Below are 21,833 nucleotides of genomic sequence, written 5' to 3'. Positions count from 1 at the left end.
CCCTTTTTGAACCTTTATTTTTCAAAGAGTGCAGTATAAAAGTGCTGTCGAGTTCATTATTTTATTCTTTTATTCACTGTACTCTTGAATTTGGAGCGTTTGGGTGGCGTCTAAAGAGCTTTTTTTTGCTGCTGGTGCAAGATGTGGTTTGGTTTCAGCACTCTGGACAGCGCCTGTTCTTGCTGCTCCACCGCTGAGCGACTGCGCTTATACTCACAGAGACTGCCATAAAACACCAGTCAAGATTAAATAAATAAATAAAAAACATGAATGGAACCAATATATTCCACTACTCTTGATTTACAGGCTGTTTCCCCCCGTCTCGCGATTTTCAGTTGACTTGATAACCTCGAGTGACGCGCGGCTCATTTGCACGATCTGACATCTTTATTCATAAATAGCCCCCATTCACATCTCTCTGACGTTCATCGATCCTCTGACGAAACCTGCTCTTATAAGATTCACAGTAAGTTTGGCTCAGTCTGAAATGTGCTGGACTGCTTCTCTCCCGAGGCGATAGTGGGCTCTTTGTGCACTGTTGGTGGCACTTGAGTGGCTGTTGGCTGATTCAGAAGGTGAGGCACTTTTCTTATGATGTTGAATTCTGATATAATTGAGTGTGCTGCCCCGTACGCATATACGAATAGCGAATCCCAGATATGAGCAAGCAAATTAACAAAGCTTGCTGATTTAAACCTGCAGATTTAAAAAAAAAAAACGTGTGCTTTTTTTTGTCCAGTGCAGCAACAGTTTATGCTAGATATATTTAAAGAAAAGCAAAAAAAAAAAAAAAAAAAAAAAAAAAAAAAAAGATAGACAATTGTATTCCTGTTTTCTTTATTTAACCAATTTGTTCATTTGTACTTCAAACTTTTTTTTTAACCTATAGGTCTTTTTTCTTTAGGTCTCGATGAATTTCGGTTCTTTAGAGATACAACGACTTTAGTAGAGAGAATATGAACATCCATGTGGAGGGGCTGGTGGCGATTGTCATCTTCTACCTGCTGATTTTGATAGTGGGAATCTGGGCTGCATGGAAGAACAAGAACTCCGGCGTGATGGAGGGAGCGGATCGCAGCGAGACTATTATGGTCGGCGGAAGAGATATTGGATTATTTGTCGGCGCATTTACCATGACTGGTGAGTTTCAGAGCTCAACTGATTTTTTTATAATGTAATGTATATATATATATATATATATATATATATATATATATATATATATATATATATATATATATAATGTATGCAAAAAGTACTAAATAAAGGCCTAAATATATCTCATATATCTTGTTTTCTTCCTAAAATTCATGTCATATCGCTATATACATAAGTAGACTACCCCCTCCCCCGCATACAGACACTCACAAACCCACAAGTAATTAAATCGATAAATATTAATGGATTGTTGTATACTATATTAAAGGAAAAAACCCAAAGTAACATAAATGCAAAACTTGATACAGTTCCGTTAAAACCTAAGCTGTGTTCATACGTTAGAGTACAGTTTGTTAGTCGTACATTCGCAATAAAGAAGAGAAAGGGTATCTAATTCACATGTTAATTAAAAACTGGCTAAATGGGCTAATTATTGCTTCTAGTATGTACAATTATGTTGGTCAATATTTTACTAGCCACGAATAATTTGTTGTATATATATATATATATATATATATATATATATATATATATATATATATATATATATATATATATATATATATATATATATATATATATATATACACATATATATATACAGTGCTCAGCACATATATTAGTAAAGATTTCTCATTTAAATTTATATTTTCTATAGGAAGCTTTACAATATTATTTTTGAGTATAAACATTAGATTTGTCAGTACTAAAGCCAAATCTGGAGCCAGTCTAACAAAATAACTTACAATAATGGTTCAAAAATTAGCAGCCCACATGTATATGTAATGGAAAATATTCAATTGAAATTTTCAAAAAAGAAGCAAAAATCAAGAGAAACAAATAATATATATATATACAATGTTGTAGTTTGTAATTTTTTTTTTTTTTGCAATATTTTGCAAAAATGTATATGTATTATCTTTCCAATTCTAAAGATGTTCTGTGACTAAAGTACTATTTTAATAAATATATCTGTTTAATAAATCTGTTTTGTTTAAATGCACATTTATTAACCATATTCACTGATAAATAGATAAAAATATTAATTTTCAAAATGGGGTGTACTCAATTATGCTAAGCACTTTATACGCAGTATACTATATATAATATGCATGATATGCCAAAGAATTATGAACTGAAGACTTATTATGTATTGTTACTAATTTTCTTACCTCTCTATCTGTTTATATTAACATTATGTTCTTTCCAGCAACGTGGGTCGGTGGAGGTTACATCAACGGTACAGCAGAGTATGTATATCTGCCCGGGTTCGGCTTGGCATGGGCACAGGCTCCCTTCGGTTATGCGCTCAGCCTTGTTTTGGGTATGTTGTGCATCTATGGCAGCTTTGATAAATGATCCCAGAAACATCATTTCAGTCTTAAAGTAATTTCTGTCTATTGATTCATGTCAAGGTGGCCTTTTCTTTGCTAAGCCCATGCGCTCTCGGGGTTACGTCACCATGCTTGACCCCTTCCAGCAACTGTATGGAAAGCGGATGGGTGGTCTGCTGTTCATCCCTGCACTAATGGGGGAAATGTTCTGGTCAGCCGCCATCTTATCTGCCCTCGGTAAGAAACAAAAAGAGGAAAACAATCAATGTGTTTTACAAGCTCGCTCATCAATGTAATAGGACAAATTCTACAAATACATTTTATAACATTTAAACATAAGGTGAAACATTACTTGTCATGCATCAGGTAATTTAGAGATTTTTTGGATTTTTCTTTTTTCTTTGAGTCTGATGGGAAGAAAACAGCAAAAATACTCTTGTAGTGTTTCTTTTACAGCATTTTATCAGTTTGCACTTGTTAATTTTAATTACAACATATACAGTATTTGTAAAGGCTGTTTTCCAATACCCATTTCAGCAGCACTTACATACACCAAACTATTGTTTATTCACTGTATATTCTGAAGGTTTTTACAATGATAGATTTCAATCAATCAATCAATCAATCAATCAATTCACATTTCAATAACACTTAAAACTATATCTGCAATACAGAAGATGGTTTGAAAAGCTCTATTTGATGATTTTCTGAGGAGTCGAACAGTATTCGGTTTTGTAGTCTAAATATCAAAAATAAATTCTAAGACCAAGTAAAATATTGCTTCAGAAGAAATAAGTGAAAAATAAGAGTTTTTTTTTTTGTGTGCGTGTGCTTGTTTCAAGGAAATGATCTGCCTGTGCATTTTTTTCTTTTGAACTGAGCCATAAATTTCCACTTCAGAAGCACTTGCACCAAACTATTTTTTATTCAGTGCATATTCTGAAAGTTTTTTACCATGATTAATCAATCAATCAATCAATTTAATTTTCAATAACACTTAAAAACAAATAAGTATTTTGTATTCGTAACATGAACATCAATAACACATATAATATTAACATTAACATAAATATAAACATTAATAAAACATTATAAAATACAATAAAACATTTAAAAAAGTGTCATAGTGTTATATGTGCTAAATGTACACTGTTAACAGTTTCCTGTAGAATGGCAGCAGTTTGCCAGTAACTTACTGTAAGTCATTTACAGCAAACATAATGCATTTGCAGTTGGGCTGCATGATATAGGAAAAATGCGATATTGCGATATTTTATTTTTCTGCAATAAATACTGCAATATGAAAACAGTTTCACAAGATGGTTTGAATAGCTCTATTTGACGATTTCCTGAGGACTTTTTTCTATGAACTGAGCTGTAAATCTCCACTTCAACAGCACTTACATACACCAAACTATTGTTTATTCAGTGCATATTCTGAAGTTTTTTACAATGATTGATTTTTGCAATCAATCAATCAATCAATCAATCAATCAATCAATCAATCAATCAATCAATCAGTCAATCAGTCAATCAATCAATCAATCAATCAATCAATCAATCAATCAATCAATCAATCAATTCAACTTGTAATAACACTTTAAAAACAAAGAAATATTTTGTAATCACAAAAAGAACATAAACGAAACAAGTGTCATAGTGCTCTATGTGCTAAATGTACACTGTTAACAATTTCCTATAGAATGGCAGCAGTTTGCCAGTAACTTACTGTAAAAATAATGCATTTGCAATAGGGCTGCATGGTATTGTAAAACGCTGATATTGCGATATTTTATTTTTCTGCGATAAATATTGCTATATGAATACAGTTTTAGAAGATGGTTTGAGTAGCTCTATTTGACTATTATTTGGGCATCAACAGTATTCAGGTACAGAAATTAAATAATTAAAATGCAAAAAAAAAAAGTCTTACTTTGTTTTGTCTTGTTTCTAGTCTAAATATCAAAAATAAATTCTAAGACCAAGTAAAAACATTGTTTGCTACTCACTGTGAGAAGAAATAAGTGAAAATAAGGGTTTTTTGCTTGTTTTAAGAAAATTATCTGCCAGTGAACAGGGTAAATTAAATAATCTTGTTTTCGATCTTGGATTAGATACAAGACAACAAAAAAAATCTGAGTAAGATTTTTTTTTGCATAAATCATGTAAATTCCATATAAAAATAGTGATTAAATACAATTCTGTAGCCCCTGGTCAACTATAATTCAGACTGGACATTGCATATCTTTGCGATGTGACTATTGTGGATGCGCACATTGCGATATCGATGCTGAAACGATATATTGTGCAACCCTAATTTGCAGCACCATTTACCTTTTTGCATATGTATTTTCAGTTTTGTTTATCTTTACTGTTAAATATACAATCATTTTCACAATGCAACTGTAATATACAGTAACACACTACAAAACTGTCTTACAGTAAAATACAGACCATATTACAGTTAAATACTGTGTAATTTACAAAAATCATTAACAGTGTTTAAAAAAGTAGAGTAGGCTTTAGAAGGCTTAATAATACAAAGACATGTTTGCAATTCCAACGTTTTGAATAGTTTCACCTGCAGTGTCTTAATATAAATGATCTTTCTTTCTGTGCCAGGTGCCACACTGAGTGTGATCATTGACATTGACATCAACATGTCTGTGGTGATTTCGGCTCTTATTGCCATCTTCTACACATTGGTGGGCGGCCTGTATTCAGTGGCTTATACTGATGTCGTCCAGCTCTTCTGCATTTTTTTAGGACTGGTAAGGCTGGACATGATGAAGTCATTGCAGTGATGTCATTGTCCTCTTAATTCATGTCTGCATGTCTTCAGCAGCACCGAACACAATGTGATTGATCAAAGTGGCTGTCTTAGCAGTGACAGCTCATTAATCACCCTTTAGAGATACAAGTAATAAGCTCATACAGTTAGTATAAACATAATAAAAATAACTAAATACATATACATACTGTGTGTGCTACCACTTTACATTTAGTTTAAGTTGCCAACTAATTCTCATTAGATTATAAGTAGACTGTTAGATTGGGGTTAGGGTTAGTGTAAGTTGACATGTACTTGCAAAGTTTCTTATTTTCATAGTCAGTTAAATGTCTGTTGAAGGAGCAGTATCAACAGATATAAAGCAGACAGCCTACTAATACTCAAATGGACCATCAAAATAAAGTGTTACCAAAGTTATTTATAAATACAAATTTATAACTAATTATTTATTACGATCATTTATCATTAGAAAAAAGTTTAAGGTAACGTTTTAAATAAAAAAAACAAAAATGTAGCCTATTGTCATTTATTGGACAAATAACAAACTGACCAGTACATTCAATGTTCCTTAGTTAGAATTTGGCCATCTGAATAATGAAAATAAAACATAATAATATTTATAATGTAGAGCCTGATGATTTTTCAGTCTCTTTTGTAAAAAAAAGTACATTTTGAAAATTCATGGATAGCAAAAATAGCCTGATTAGTATTACAAATTAATATGTTTTAAATTGTACTATACATTAATATGTACTAATTAGTATTTAACTTTAATATGGACCTCTTTTTGTGCTTCAAATCTTTTTATTGGTATTTAAGGTCCAAAATTCAGAATAAAAGTTGGGCTACTTAAAGTGAAAGTTAACTTCGCTTTCACCATATTGTATGTTTTCTTGCATAGCTGGATGCTGAACACATGAATAATAACCATCTGCATTCATAGCAGTCAAAATAAAACAATGAGCTCATCGATGGGATAAAAACTTGATCTTTTTATCAGTGGGGGGTGGGTCTTTTGAATCACCCAAATCCTAACCCTAACCACCAACCCCTGGCTACAGGCCTGAATAACAATATTATGTAATCATCAGATTTTTTGCAAAATGGAAAATAATAGTTTTCAAAATATATTTTGTTAATTAATTGTATTTAATTAATTAATTATTGTTACTTTATTTCTTATTACATATATAAAGATAATAATTACTTTATAAAATAAAATAAAATAAAATAAAATAAAATAAAATAAAATAAAATAAAATAAAATAAAATAAAATAAAACCAACCATTACCGATTTATTTTAATGAATCTATTACCTCAGAATCTTTTAAATGGGCTTCATGCACACAGACTTTTATTTTTTAGCCAGGCAGCCCAAGGGCTTCTGGTGAACTGTCTTTCCATGACAAAATTGTCACGTTTAATCTAATTTCTTTAAAAATCAGTGATCTTCACTGCCTGCTAGATATACACTATGAAGTGGGTCCCAGATTGGACAAAAAACACTGCATTAAATTCTATTTCCCCCCAGCATGTCTTTAAAATATGACAGTTTATTTGACCCAGCATTTTCAATGGAGTTTTCTGCGCTAGTCTGTTGCTACTGACGGCGCTAGTGGTTATAACGGTGTTTACGCTTGAGCAACTAAATGGATGCTTAAGTCTATTTAACTGAATGTATTGTAATTACATTACAACATCGATGCTGTAAAAACGACCTTGTGAAATTGAAAATAGTCACATTAAGCTTTCACCGGAAGTTTATCGTTGGCTTTAAAACTCTAGCTGTGCATAGAGCCCATTATTTATTTTTGCATAAATAAATAAAAAGCAGCATTAAAACTTACAGTAAGAGTAATTACTAATGTAATTACATGTAAATATCAAATATTTTGTATCTGAAATTACAGTTACAAAATACAAATATTAAAAAACATAGCTTAAAATCAGTTTGGTTATTATAATAAGATAAGATAATTATTAATTCATTGTTATTTATTCTCTATTTATTGTATTAATACAGATTATGTACAGTTTAAAAATTATATTGAATCATTACGTGAATAGAATATTCTAATTGCATTGCTTTTCAAGTAACAAAAAAAAGAATGTATAATGTTCAAATCTCCTACATGCAAGACATTAATTTAAGAATGTGTTAATACAATGTAGTAAACAGTCTATTACATGTTAATAGAGTGTAATATGTTGTTTGTGTAGTGGGTGAGCGTTCCTTTCGCGCTCTCGAACCCGGCTGTGTCTGATATCGGAGTGACAGCAGTGAAGCAGCTCCATGCTAATCAGACTGCATGGCTTGGGAAGATAGAAAGCTCTGACAAATGGATGTGGGCTGACAACTTCTGCCTTCTGGTGAGTGGACGACTCGCCGTAGAACGATGGGATGGAGACACAATCTTTTCACCAATAGAGAGTTGTTGATTCTGAAGGACCAAATCTAATTTCTCACTTTATTGAACAATGCAATCATTCGTGGGAAGGAGAATTAAATAATACCAAAAGAAACTGAGAGAGAGTGTGTGGGAATAAGCGGTAAAAGTGTTCCTGGATGTGTGACTCCTGTTCTCCTGTTAGGTTGACGTATGGTATTTAAATTAGTTTTAATATCATAGAGCGACAATATGGTTATAGATGTACAAACTGTACTCATTTTAAATAAATGTTTTATAATAACTGAAGTCTAACCTGCAAAAATTACTGTGATATTAAAGGTAACAAACAGTAGAAATATTTTACCAGGTTAACAGCAAGTTTATTCAATTTATACAGTGATCAACCATCAATTTTATCAATGACTTCACTTCACTTCACTTTTTTTTTACATTATTATGGTTCTTAGGTAGTTCTCATCAGTTATATATATTAATAAAGTGTCATGTTAAATGTTCATTGCATGACTTGCATTAATGTTGTGTGTTACCATAGTAGTCTTCTATATACACTACCTGACAATTCAATTCAATTCACCTTTATTTGTATAGCGCTTATACAATGTAGATTGTGTCAAAGCAGCTTCACATAAAAGGTCACAGTAAATAGGAACAATGTAGTTCAGTTTGTAGTGTTTAAGTTCAGTTCAGTTGAGCTCAGTTCAGTGTGGTTTAATAATCACTTCTGAGAGTCCAAATATTGAAGGGCAAATCCAACGATGCGCAGCTCTACAGATCCCGAACCATGCAAGCCAGTGGCGACAGCGGAGAGGGAAAAAAAACTTCACTAATGGCGAAAGTGAAGAAAAAAAACCTTGAGAGAAACCAGGCTCAGTTGGGCACGATCATTTTAATTTCTCCGCTGGCCAAAAGTCTTGTCATCGATTCCTGTTGTAAGAGCAACAAATAATAACTTGACTTTGATCGTTGATCGTTTGGAAAAGTGGCAGAAGGTTGATTTTTCTGATGAATCATCTGTTGAACTGCATCCCAATCATCACCAATACTGCAGAAGACTTATTGGAACCCCTTATGGACCCAAGATTCTCACAGAAATCAGTCAAGTTTGGTGAAGGAAAAATCATGGTGCCCCAGGATTGGCCAGCCCAGTCGCCAGACATGAACATTATTGAGCATGTAAAATGAAGGAGGAGGCATTGAAGATGAATCCAAAGAATCTTGATGAACACTGGGAGTCCTGTAAGATCGCTTTCTTTGTCATTTCAGATGACTTTATTAATAAGTTATTTGAGTCGTAAAGATGTATGGATGCAGTCCTCCAAGCTCATGAGAGTCCTACACAATATTAATTCTTTTTCCACTGCGCCATGACTTTATATTCTATACTGGACATTATTTCTGTTAAGTGACAAGACTTTTGTCTATAAGTCAGACCTTAATGTCCTAATAAAATAATAAAAAATCAAGGCATGATCATATTTTATTGTGGTAAAATAAGCGTAATCTAGAGGCCTTTGTCTTTCATATAAGCCACTTTTGATACCAAATGATCAACTAGAAGTCAAGTTATTATTTGTTGTTCTTAAAACTTGGATAGGAAACAAGACTTTTGTAATGTAGTGTATTAGTATGTTTTTCTGCTTGTGGTTTGTGATGAGCTATGGTTAATCATATTACTGCTCTTTTTGTTTGTTTGTTTTGTCTGTAAAACAAAGTTACAACTAGTAGATATTAGTACTTAAAAAATATTCAAACACTCTAGAAATTAATTTAATGGTTTCTATCATATTTTTAACAGTAAAATTCTAGCAACCACAGCTGCCGTTTGTTTACTGTAAATTTTACAATTATTTTTACTATATTTATTTATTTAGCTCTGAGGTTGTTAACTGATGTTTTTTTTTTTTTTTTTATCTGAATTCAACATTATCCTCAGAGTTTATCTGTTGAATTTCAATAGACTTCTTATTGGTAATAACAAATGTCTTCAGCAGACCATCAATAACCCCAAACACTCGAAATGAGTCTTTCTACAGCAATATTACTGATAAATATTGAATATTGAATATTACGGTACTGCAGATAATAGCTTTTTTTTTCTTTTTCTAAATTATATAGCTCTGTTGATATTATACAGCACTGTACATGTGTGTCATGGTGTCTGTTGTCTATATTTACCATCACGTTTCTGTTCCTAGATGTTGGGGGGGATTCCCTGGCAGGTGTATTTTCAAAGGGTTCTTTCTGCCTCTTCAGCTACCTATGCTCAAGTTCTTTCCTTCCTGGCTGCCTTTGGCTGCATCATCATGGCTATTCCCTCCGTCCTGATCGGAGCCATAGGGGCTTCCACAGGTAAGACAGAATCTGAATCCTTCTCCTACTTCTCTTTTTCTATCTATCTATCTATCTATCTATCTATCTATCTATCTATCTATCTATCTATCTATCTATCTATCTATCTATCTATCTATCTATCTATCTATCTATCTATCTATCTATCTATCTATCTATCTATCTATCTAATGCAAAATATTTCTTCTTTGGTACATTTATTTTGAGCATCTTAATTATGACATCTAAAACTAGGTAAAATGTATAACTTTTTTTATAATATATACAGAAATATTTGTTAAGCAAAGCCTATTTTGTATCATGGTATTTTTGTTGTCTTGAAAAAATAAAATATATTTTGAGAAAATTTGCTAAATATGTCTTTAACATGTTACAATTTTATTACATCTTAATACTGCACTAAATGTTTTAATGGCATCGTATTCTATCTGTTTATTTATTTATTTTAAACAGCACCAACAATAATTCCCCTCTTCCTCTTGCAACTAAATCTTTTCTACAAGAGGGCGGGACCAGAACCTGTCACTCATATGAGATTGTACCAATTAGCAAATGACAAGTCAACATTCAATTCCCAATGGACAAAATAAAATCCTCATTTGTCTTTTTTCACATGCATCTCATAATTTGTTTTACCTGGATATACATCCACAACAGGAGAGGAAAAGACAATTGTAATTGTAATGAATCTGAATTTTTCAGCAAGAGTGAATAGTTTTGCATTAAAATAAACAGCAGCTGCAAACAAAGTCCTCCCAAATGTCTAATTAAACTGATTTACAGACTGCATCCACCATCAGATCGCTAGACTGAGACTTAAGAGTGCAAAAAAATCTGGGAAGGCTCATTATTTTACTAATAAAAGCTTCAGGTTTGTCTAACTCAGAGCCCTTTCATTAAACAGACGATACAAAAGATCTCTTTAGTACAGTAGTTCTGTTGTTTCCCCCTCCTTCACTAGCCCCATGCCTTCACCCTTAATTATTCACAGCTCAACCAAACTAAAAAATGTGCATCAAAGTCTTTTTCATATTGTTTCCTGTACATGTTTCCTTGTCCCAAAGCATATTTCCCCCCTTTGAGCGTGTACCATATTTAGCATATACTGTCAGTACTTCTAATTACGTGATCAGTTGTTTCTCATTATTAGGGGACTAATGTGATTTGCAGTGGGGTGTTGTGGGAGGTGTTTCCCCAGGCTGTTTCTGCCCCGGGTGGAAACCATGTTCCCTTCAGATCACTAAAGAAATGAGTAAATAACAACAGCTGGTCTCCCTCATACATTATTAACCGATTATCCGTTTAACGATGTGAACCCTGTAAATATTACATCTGAGAGAGGCTCACAGCTACCAGATTTAATCAACAGACTTTCAGCATCAAAGGCACAGCCAGTCACTTATTACTGCATTTATTGGGAATAACAGTCTAATCAAGCATAGAGCTTGGATTGTAAGCAAACAGAATTTGGAATAAAATGTTATGAATAATGTTTGGGCTCATTTAATGCGTATTCATCTCATGTATGAATTTTTTTTTTAATGAAAATGGACTAAAAAAAGGAAATAAATGTATTTTTATTTTTATATATTTTTTGCTGCTGCTGCTGGTTATCAAAGAATGGGTGAACAAGTGTGTTTTGCTCCATAGATTGGAACCAGACCTCATACGGGCCGATTCCTCCTATGCAGAAGGACCAGTCGGATATGATCTTGCCGATTGTGCTCCAGCACCTTTGTCCAGCCTACATCTCCTTTTTTGGTCTGGGGGCCGTTTCTGCTGCAGTGATGTCATCTGCTGACTCATCCATCCTATCGGCCAGCTCCATGTTTGCAAGGAACATCTACCAGCTTGCTTTTCGCCAATCGGTGAGAGACTGGCTAATAGCATTAAGTGCAAAGTCATTTACTGTGAAAAAAGGCCTCAATATAATTTTTTTTTTCATTTATTTGACTACAGATCTGAATGTTCTTACGTCAAGATGAATTTACTAAAGCTAAATGTATCTACATTGAGTGTGCTTACTCTTAAAAATATTCCAGTAAGAAACATAATTCAAAGGAAATTCAAAGGAAAGGGTATTTCTCTTACCCAACTTGTATGAGAAAGCAAATTTTTCTTAACCTCATTTTTTGCTTCTTGTTTTAAGAGTACATTCACTTTTTAATTAAATAAAATAAATCTGTATCTTAGGAGTTTATATTTTAAGTTGTATGTTGTTTAACATTTTTGTTATATTATAATAAATAGTAATAGATGATCATTTTAGCAGTTACTAATTATTATTTCTTTGATTTGGAGTTGAACCAACAACAAACAATCCAATTTGATAAAGGCTTAAATGTATAACTTTGTTAATTTGTTAACATTAAATAGCCATGAACACCTCTAGTTTGAAAAAAAGTCAGGAAAGTGGGTGAGTCCAGCTTTGTTTAGATGGGAGTGTCGAGTGGCGAAAGAGGGAAGGGTTTGCATAAAAAGGGGAGTTTCATTACATGCACTACAGCTGATTTTCGCAACACAAACACAGACACAGAGGACATAGACAGTGATTCAGAGAGCAGCATTTACAATGGATCTGAGAACTGTGTGAAAGTGGAGGATTTTTAGTCCATAATATTGTAGTGATATTACTGTAAACTCACTAAGTAAATAATTTTGATGAAGGAATGTCTTTAAAAACGAAAGAGTACTGCTGACGATACTAAATAACTTTGCCATCTGAATAAACATATACAAAGAAGATTGATCACACACTTACCAAATCTGTAGAGACAGGACAATCAACACGAACAGTAACCGCGTCTTTTTTAAAAATCACATCCAGATTTCCCCATTTTCAGATTTGAAAAGCACTCAGGTAAAACACGTTTCTTACAAACATATTTTTGTTACGTGTTAGCAGACCATTGTAATTCACACATGTGGTTCCACAAATGAGCGGTGCTCTCATCATGGAGAAATGAAAACAAAACCTTTTTTGCAGAACATTTATAAATGCAACATTGACAATGTCTCCAAACAATTCTTCTACAACTACTTGTTTGAAAAACGGTTGGCAACACAACGTGGCTCTCTGAACACTGTAACAGGTACAAGGAGTCTTCGAAACTATATCATGCATATTAATGAAGTTGCATCTCGTTCACAATAGAGCACGCTGATTGGTTCAAACCAAGTCTTTCTCATGAATTAATGAACAGATGTGCGGAACACTCAATGACGTCACTTTGTACCGGAAGTTACAGACATCCAATCTCCATGATGGAATTTACACATTAATCTCATCGCCATGATATTGCTTCAAAACTCTTCGAAACTGGAAGAACGAATTTGCTCTAAACAACGCAAAAACAACCAATTTTCTATTTTTTGTGAAATATATGTGTCCCAATAGTGTTTTTAGCAACATGGGACATATCAAAAATGTGTTTTGGTGTTTCTTGACCCTTTAAGTAACATTAGCATAATTCGTCAACATTTACTCATAATCAAAACCAAGACTTTCATTCTTCTAAGAAACAAAAAAGAAGATATTTTGCGGAATGATTCATGTGTTGTTGTCCAATGGTGTTCAAAACGACACTAAACTCCAAAGACATTTGCTGTAGTACAAATAATAATAATAATAATAATCAGTCCAGTCTAGATTATTAGTTAATTTAAAGCTACACACTAATCCACTAAGGTAAGTGTACTGTTTTGTTTTACTTCCCCTCTAACTCCTGCCTCATCTTTTATCCTGACCTCCAGGCCTCTGACCGTGAGATAGTATGGGTCATGCGGATCACCATCTTTGTATTTGGGGCTCTTGCGACAGCCATGGCTCTCCTGACTGGGACGGTGTACGGTTTATGGTACCTGAGCTCTGACCTGGTCTACGTCATCATCTTTCCCCAACTCCTCAGTGTGCTCTTCATCCGGGGCACCAACACCTATGGCTCTGTAGCTGGATACTTCTTTGGCTTGATTCTGCGCATTGGCGGAGGAGAACCGTACCTCAAACTACCTCCATTCATCTACTACCCCGGATGGACCATTGAGGAGAAGGTCCATCATTTGACCCATGAGGTGGAATACCTGGTTATGCAGAGGTTTCCCTTTAAGACTGCTTCAATGCTGGCTTCATTCCTCAGCAATGTGGCATTCTCGTATCTGTTCAAATACCTGTTTGAGAGTGGAACTTTGTCAGCTAAATATGATTTCTTGGATGCCGTGGTGGCCAAGCACAGTGCTGAGATCATGGACAAGACCACTCTGGTCAACAAGAACATCATCGGACTGAATGAAATGGCCCCGGTCAAACCGAGACTCAGTGTTACTTTAGCTGCTACCTTCACTAGGAAAGAAACCCTGACAGAAGAGGAGGACTCCAGCCCGGAGTCACCTATTCACGAAAATGAGTAGAGCGTTTATGGTCAATCCTGAGAAGAAGACTCCATAATGTGAACAACAGAGCTTCATCTGAAAAGTAAAAAATTATCTGATTTTAAATACGTAATTCATTGACGCCACATCCTTTTCTGGAATTTTCATTACTACCTTTTTGAAGGGAAAATGGAACAGTGTTGACAACTCTGTTGAGAATGGAAAATAGAAGAACTGGTTTGAGTGATATTTGGAAAAACTTGATGGTGTTTCTTATTCTGAGAAGCTGGTGGACTTCTGATGGTATGTACGAACCCTGAGTGACTTTCCTTTCCCTTCTTAAGAAAATGGCGAGACACTGTGATAATTCTAGAGATTTGATTGCATTAATGGGATAGTTCACACAAAAATGTTATGTTAGACATCTTGGTTTTATTTTTGTCCACTGATACAATCAAAGATATTTGGCTTTCATCGTATGAGTGGGGACAAAAATATCCCCTTTCCACTGAGTGGTACAGTACGGTACGGGGCGGGGCGGTACGGGTCACCTTTATCAGGATTGCGTTTCCACTGCAAAGAGGGTACCAAAATGACTCTATGTCATTTTTGTTCCATATAATATGAGAAACACTTCTCACAAAACAGATGCTTTATACACATAAATACTTCTGTATAAATGTTTATTATTAACTTTTCTATGAACATAATTTGATTACAACTGCAGATCAATGACAGTGTGAAACTGAAACAACTGCTATTATATAAAACAAAAAAATAAATCCAACAAATACGAACACATACAGACCCTTACAGTCTCCGATATGTTACCAATTACAGAAAAACTACACACAGCATACATTTAGTCCTTATTTGGTTTCAAAAACAACACGAAAAATAGCCCACAGTCAGTGCAAACCTCTCATCTGTGTCTTTAATCCTCAGCAGCACATGTAACCTCTTGTTAGAAAGTAATTCCATCATTCCGAGTTCATAATAGGAAAGGATCTGAAAGCATCAGGTTTCAAAAGTACTTTAATAATCAAGCGCACGTTATTATCATCAGCTCAAAAAATTAATTATTTCAAATATAGACACGGATGCGAGCCCAAGTAAGAAAGCGAAAGCGCTTCAGACTGGCTCGTAAAAAACTACAGGGCACAGGGTAGAATCTGCTCATCTTCTTGACTTTGAGGCTGTTCATCAAGAAGACGACAAGGTTTGTTTGAGCTCGAGTCGACTATGGTTCGTTATTATATGTATATATTATTACCGTGCAATCTCTCGGCTGTGTATTTAAAACATGGCGGTTCCTTTGTTTTCATTCTGGCTTGTTGGGCGAGCGAATGACGTATCTCTGTAAATCAATAGCGTAGACAGCTGCGCATCTAGCTCCGCCTTTTCGTACCCTTGGTACCTTTTGCAAATGTGACCAAAAAATGGTATGGTTCGGTATGCCTTTTGACAGTGGAAATGGCCTTGAAAGCATACTGAACCGAACCGTACCGTACCGTACCACTCAGTGGAAATGGGCCAAAATATTGTTTCTGCCACAGGATAAAAAAGGTTGTTTTTATCTCACAAGGGACATAATTGTGAGCTATAATATCAGAACTGTTAGATACAAACAGAAGTGAGCAGTAAATTATGATAAAAATATTAGTTAAAATAAAAGTTTAGCTGTGTTCTTACAGGTTTCTAACTTAATTTCTCACAATATTGAGATTATTTGTAACAACTCAAATCAAATATCTCATTAAAAGCTGAATTTGTGAAAGTTAGCTTGCATATAAACTTATATATAAAGATATTCTTTAGGAAAAAGTCTAAATTATGTTAACTGGTATATAAACCTGCAAGGCTGTGCGATTAATTGAAATCGAATCGCGATTTGACGCGTTGCGATAGGCTAATCCCCCGCCTAGAGCAAATGTTTGACTGCCGTTTGTGTGTGACAGTCTTACTAGCCAATTGAGTGTGCACACCCTTGTTCTGCTCAATCAGAATTGCGCAACCAAACTATGCGGAAGCGGACAAGTGGGATGATGGCGTCTGCCGCTTCAGAAGCATTACTAGACAAATTCATATCAAAGAAAAACAGCATGTCGGTAATATGGGAATATTTTGGTTTCAAAGTCACAGACACCGTCAAAAACAGGTCATTTGTAAGAGCTGTCACAGAACTGTTGCCACAGCACGAGGAATTACAACAACCAGCATCTAAAAAAGCATCACAGGTGGATATATGAGGAGTGTCTTGCTAAAAATTCAACTGAAAGTATTGCCAGTGACAGTCAATCTAATAGCTAGCAACAGCAAAGTACAATGTCAGAGGTGTTTGTGGCTGTTACACTATATGAAGAAACATCACAAAGGCACCAGGAGACCATAACTCACTACTGTTTGCTCTAGAGAAAAATGAGTGTTTAATTTCTGAATATTTATAAACTAATTTTAATTAAATTTGGAGTAATTTAATATCTTTTCAGTTCCTTTTTTAACTAACTCTCACTGCATTTTCGCAGTAATGCCTCATTCAGACTAGCAGCGACTTTGTAGCTGCCTGTCGCTCTAAGTGGCGACCTGCTTCAAACGCAGGACTGTGTAGAAATATACAGCAAGAATACAACCGACCTCTGAGCGAGCTGAGAGAGGATCACGTGAGCTCTACTGGTGTTCCTATTGGCTGTCGCTCAAGAAATCGCTCTTCATTTTCATAAAGTTGAAGTATTCTCACCTTTGTCACGACTCTCGACACGCCCACCTGGTCGCCAACGGTTACTGTCGCTCACGTTGACGAAGGTTGCCGGAAGTCACTCATGCTCCGTTAAAAATGAACGGTCGCTTGTCACTTTGAAGCTACAGTACAGATAGTTGAGCTGAAGCTTGACTACAAAATTAAATCTCAAGTCAAATCGAAATCGCAATATCTGTTAAAAAAAATCGCAACTAGATATTTTCCCCAAATCGCACAGCCCTAAAATAGTTAAAAATTATGTTTGCTGCTTGTTTAAACTACTTATTCAAAATGAGTTGAAACACCACGATTCTTAAGTTGTTTTTGAGACAACCTAATTGTTATATGTTAAATACACTTAAATTTGTAAAAACAATTAATTTAACTTAATTGATTTGTGCTGGGACAACATAAAAAAATTGTGTGGAACCCAGCATTTTTAAAGCGTATATATATATATATATATATATATATATATATATATATATATATATATATATATATATATATATATATATATATATATATATAAACATATTTTTTAGGAAAAAGTCAGAATATATGAGATATGAAATAGCAAGAAAAATATTAAATGTGATATTTATTTTTTTAAGGCTCCTGTTTGTACTATATGTTCAATATTTTTACTTTTATGGTGATAAATATGTTAATTTTATTGCTTTTAATGTAAAATAACTGAAAATAAAAATAAGAAAATGCTCATTTAAGAAGAACATTTCAGACTGCAAATACTATAAGATGTAATTCACAATATTAAGAAACATAGAATTGTGAGATAAAAGATGCAGTTACCTATTTTATTCTGTGATGAAGACGTGAAAGTGAGTAAATGATGGCAGGATTGTATTTTCTCTGTGAACTGTCCCTTTAATATCTCAGAATCTGGATTCAGGTCAGTCCAGAATTGAAAAAAAAAAAAAGAATATGTAACAGTGATGATGATGATGATGATAATATATCCAAATATAGCTGTATATGAAAAAGAATAATAGGTGTAAGTTCATGTCATGCCATTACTTACGTCGAATTCCCATCGTAGATATTAGTGCAGATTATCCTATCTTCCTCTCATAAAAATCAAATGTAGCTAAACAGTAATAAGCTGCTTAATAAATGTGTAATTATATAACAAGTGATGTGCTTCCCATCTACAAAATACCTTTAAAAACTGTGACATAAGAGTGCACATGTGGCAAATACATTTTTTCATGTTCGTAGTGCAATATTAAGATGAAAGGGAAGACTTAGAACACGGGGGAGAGGAAAAAACAACATATATAATCTTATTATCGCCTTAACTAGCTACATTGATTAGATGGGAGTGATTGGACATTATGCAAACCTGGTTCGTCACTTTGTTGTACTTGAAAATGAATGTAGCAACTGATTTACCAGATGTAATAATAACCTCCGGGGTCTGTGCTGTGTTGATATAAATATATATTTTTTTTGTGTGTGTGATTTGCAAAGTCATACGTATGTCTAAAGAAGTCATTGTACCTGGTTGCTGAACGAGCCAGCTGCTGTGTTGTTTTATTGGCTTTAGCGATACAAGAATTTGTGTGATTTGTGTGTATTTATGTTCCAATGAATATATCTGTCCAGTATTTCACTAAAATGTAAGGTGTCACTTTACCATTCAACAAGCATATATATATATATATTTATTTGAGTTGACGGAGCCAGCTACACAAATCTATATTTATTTATTATTTATGGCCTACATAGAAGAGATAATAAATTTTATTGTTAAGACTTTCATAGTTGTGTATTATTCATTATGTTATATCGTCATGCTCGTTAAAGCGATTAAATCATTATATTCGTTCAAACTCGCTTTCTAAATCTAACGCCATTTCGTGACCCAAACCACCTCCTGATTGATTGCTGGTAGTTACGAAAAAGCGTGTTCCTAAAAACGTGACAATTTCATGACGTCAACTCTTTTCGACTTCCAATGTCACTGTTAAAAGACAGCACTCTAAAAATAGGCAGTGGGTTATTTACATTAAGTGCTCTGCCGGTTTTAGCGGGCGGGACGGGGTGAATACGGAGGAGGGAAGTAAATGTGGGGGTTGGGCCGGGTTGCTTATGCGTCTTTTCATACACTGCGTCAATGTCTTGGGGATGGTGGATGACGCTGTTCCTGCCCCACCCAACCGTGTCCTGAGTTTGTCCTCCATTTTGTCCTTGCTGTCCAAAATTTAATCCCATTACATCGTTGAGGCTGGATATGCCAGAGATCCCATTCACAAAAGAACAGCGAAGAGCACTTGTGGTGATTAATAATCACCGCAATAGGGCGGTTCTCTTAGCTCTTAGCCAAAAAGTCAAGCCATTTCTATCCTTTCAACTGAGGAGGTGTTTGCCGCCATTTTAGGTGTCTGGAAAAACCTACTACTTGTTGACAGTTCTAAACTGTTCCTGGTTGGAATATTAGCAGATGTGTTTAAACCTTTTAAATCGCTAACTTACTTTGTATGTGGGCGGTCTCTTAGGGATCACGTCTCTAATCACAAATCAGTAATGAAATACTTGAGGTCCAAGAATCTCAGCTGAAATATGGTGCATCTAATTGAATCAGCCTAAGTGAGGGACATTTGTCCTCTCTTGTGGTTCAATCGATCAAATCTCCCACAACAACGGTTAGGAGCGCAGCTTGAGACGGAAGCTAGAAGGCAGCATTCAGTTGTTTTCACATCCGTCATTGCTTAGTTGAACCATTTCCTTTACTGTAAATCCACAACGGATACAGATGATTTTGTCTAAACAGTGTTTATTTTTGTGTTAATTAAATGGAGGACAAAACGACCCGTAAATAAAAAAGCTTCATAAGTGTAGCTGTGAATTTTTATTTCTGGTAAGTGGCTGCTCAGTCCCCAGTGTGCCGTATAAAGACGACTGGAAACGCCTTCTCTGCAGCCTCTTAATGGCATAGTCTTCATGTATCTGTCAAGAAATCATCTCCCTATTGAAGGAGGCAGGTGTAATTAGATTTGCTCTCATTAAACCTGGGGAATAATTGGGCATGCTGGGAAATATAGTTTTGGGTCTTACCAGAACAGAGGTGGTCTAATGTAATGTGAAAGATAAAAGACAACAGATGAGGTAAAATAGCAGAATAAAAGAACTGCTTGCTTTTTTATTTACCTGGATGGCTGTAGATTATTTTAAACACAGACAGAAAAAAAATATTCTGTATTTTGTATTTAAATGACAATAAAATATTTGGAAAGTCTTTTACCCCCTTGTAACAGGTTATAAGTATGTGATGATCATTAATTAGGTTTATATAGTATACAGTTGAAGTCAGAATTATTAGCCCCCCGTTGAATTTTTTTTCTTTTTTAAATATTTCCCAAATGATGTTTAACAGAGCAAGGAAATGTTCACAGTATGTCTGATAATTTTTTTTCTTTTGGGAAAAGTCTAATTTGTTTTATTTTGGCTAGAATAAAAGCAGTTTTTAATTTTTTAAAAACTATTTTAAGGTCAAAATTATTAGCCCCTTTAAGCTATATATTTTTTTCAATAGTCTACAGGACAAATCATCGTTATACAATAACTTGCCTTATTACCCTAACCTGCCTAATTAACCTAGTTAAGCCTTTAAATGTCACTTTAAGCTGTATAGAAGTGTCTTGAAAAATATCTAGTAAAATATTATTTACTGTCATCATGACAAAGATAAAATAAGTCAGTTATTAGAAATGAGTTATTAAAACTATTATGTTTAGAAATATGTTGAAAAAAAAATCTCTTTCCGTTAAACATAAACTGGGGATAAAAAAAATAAAATAAACAGGGGGGCGAATAATTCAGGGCGGCTAATAATTCTGACTTCAACTGTATATTAAAATAACTTTGTACTATAACAAGGTAACAAGGACATCTTAAAATAAAATAACCAATGATTTTAGTATTTAAATTACACTGAAATACAAAACAAATCTATAAAATGCAGAATTAAAGCATTCATAATGAAGCTTTCTCAAATAACAAAAGTAAGTTTTGCTGTAAGTAATATTCGAATAAACCTCTGAATTCACAGAAGGTTTGTAAACTTTAGCATTAATAGTCAATGTGTGTTAAGCAAATTACAATGTTTTAGGCTGTACAATTAATACAACTTTATTCAATTAATGTTTATTTATTCACTACACTTTTAAATGGTGAACTAATTTTGTTATACATTTATATGTGTACTACATTGTTTACCAATACTACACAATATTTTTGTCTATTGCAATAGCTGCTGTGTCAAATGATGTGTTATATTTGTTAAGAAATTCTTGCGATGCCATGGACAAGACACATTTCAGATTACATACTGTATTGCTTCCTAAAAACAATCACTTGGCATATTTAAAGTCCACATGCATGAGATAAAAATGTATGTTTATTTAGCTAATGCACATTATTAGTCTTAAAATTACACAATTAATAATAAAATTAATAATTTAAAAAAGCAGTTTGATTTGATAATCTTTAATCAAAAATCTAGCCATTTGCTTCCACTCTGGAATTGCAATTCTTCTATGATGATGTCAGTTTGACCAACACAATCCCATGGCAGTTTGTGATATTTTGATTTAGCAGCTAATTCGTGTTAATTTGTGCTCTTTTGTATATTTTAGGGCATACTCACACTAGGTACAGTTGA

The 21,833-nt window shown here is 34.0% G+C and overlaps 1 protein-coding gene across 2 annotated transcripts; it reads left to right on the top strand.

The window, feature by feature from the left end:
• The first annotated feature begins 445 nt into the window (after positions 1-445).
• slc5a7a (solute carrier family 5 member 7a) lies at positions 446-17,548 on the top strand. 2 transcript variants are annotated; one of them, XM_056458074.1, is made up of 9 exons: positions 446-575; positions 905-1,140; positions 2,369-2,482; positions 2,574-2,729; positions 5,115-5,263; positions 7,505-7,654; positions 9,891-10,044; positions 11,695-11,912; positions 13,798-17,548. In XM_056458074.1, the coding sequence occupies exons 2-9, from the start codon at positions 957-959 to the stop codon at positions 14,449-14,451; spliced, it is 1,779 nt and encodes a 592-aa protein (XP_056314049.1). In that variant the 5' UTR covers positions 446-575; positions 905-956; the 3' UTR covers positions 14,452-17,548. The 2 variants fall into 2 exon arrangements, with proteins under 2 accessions (XP_056314049.1, XP_056314058.1); XM_056458083.1 differs by having other exon boundaries at positions 890-1,140.
• Positions 17,549-21,833: the final 4,285 nt, after the last annotated feature.

Source organism: Danio aesculapii, chromosome 1 (assembly GCF_903798145.1).
Source record: "Danio aesculapii chromosome 1, fDanAes4.1, whole genome shotgun sequence".
Taxonomy (NCBI): Eukaryota; Metazoa; Chordata; class Actinopteri; order Cypriniformes; family Danionidae; genus Danio; species Danio aesculapii.
Note: the sequence above shows the minus strand (reverse complement) of the source record. Positions and strands in the feature narration are given on the sequence as shown.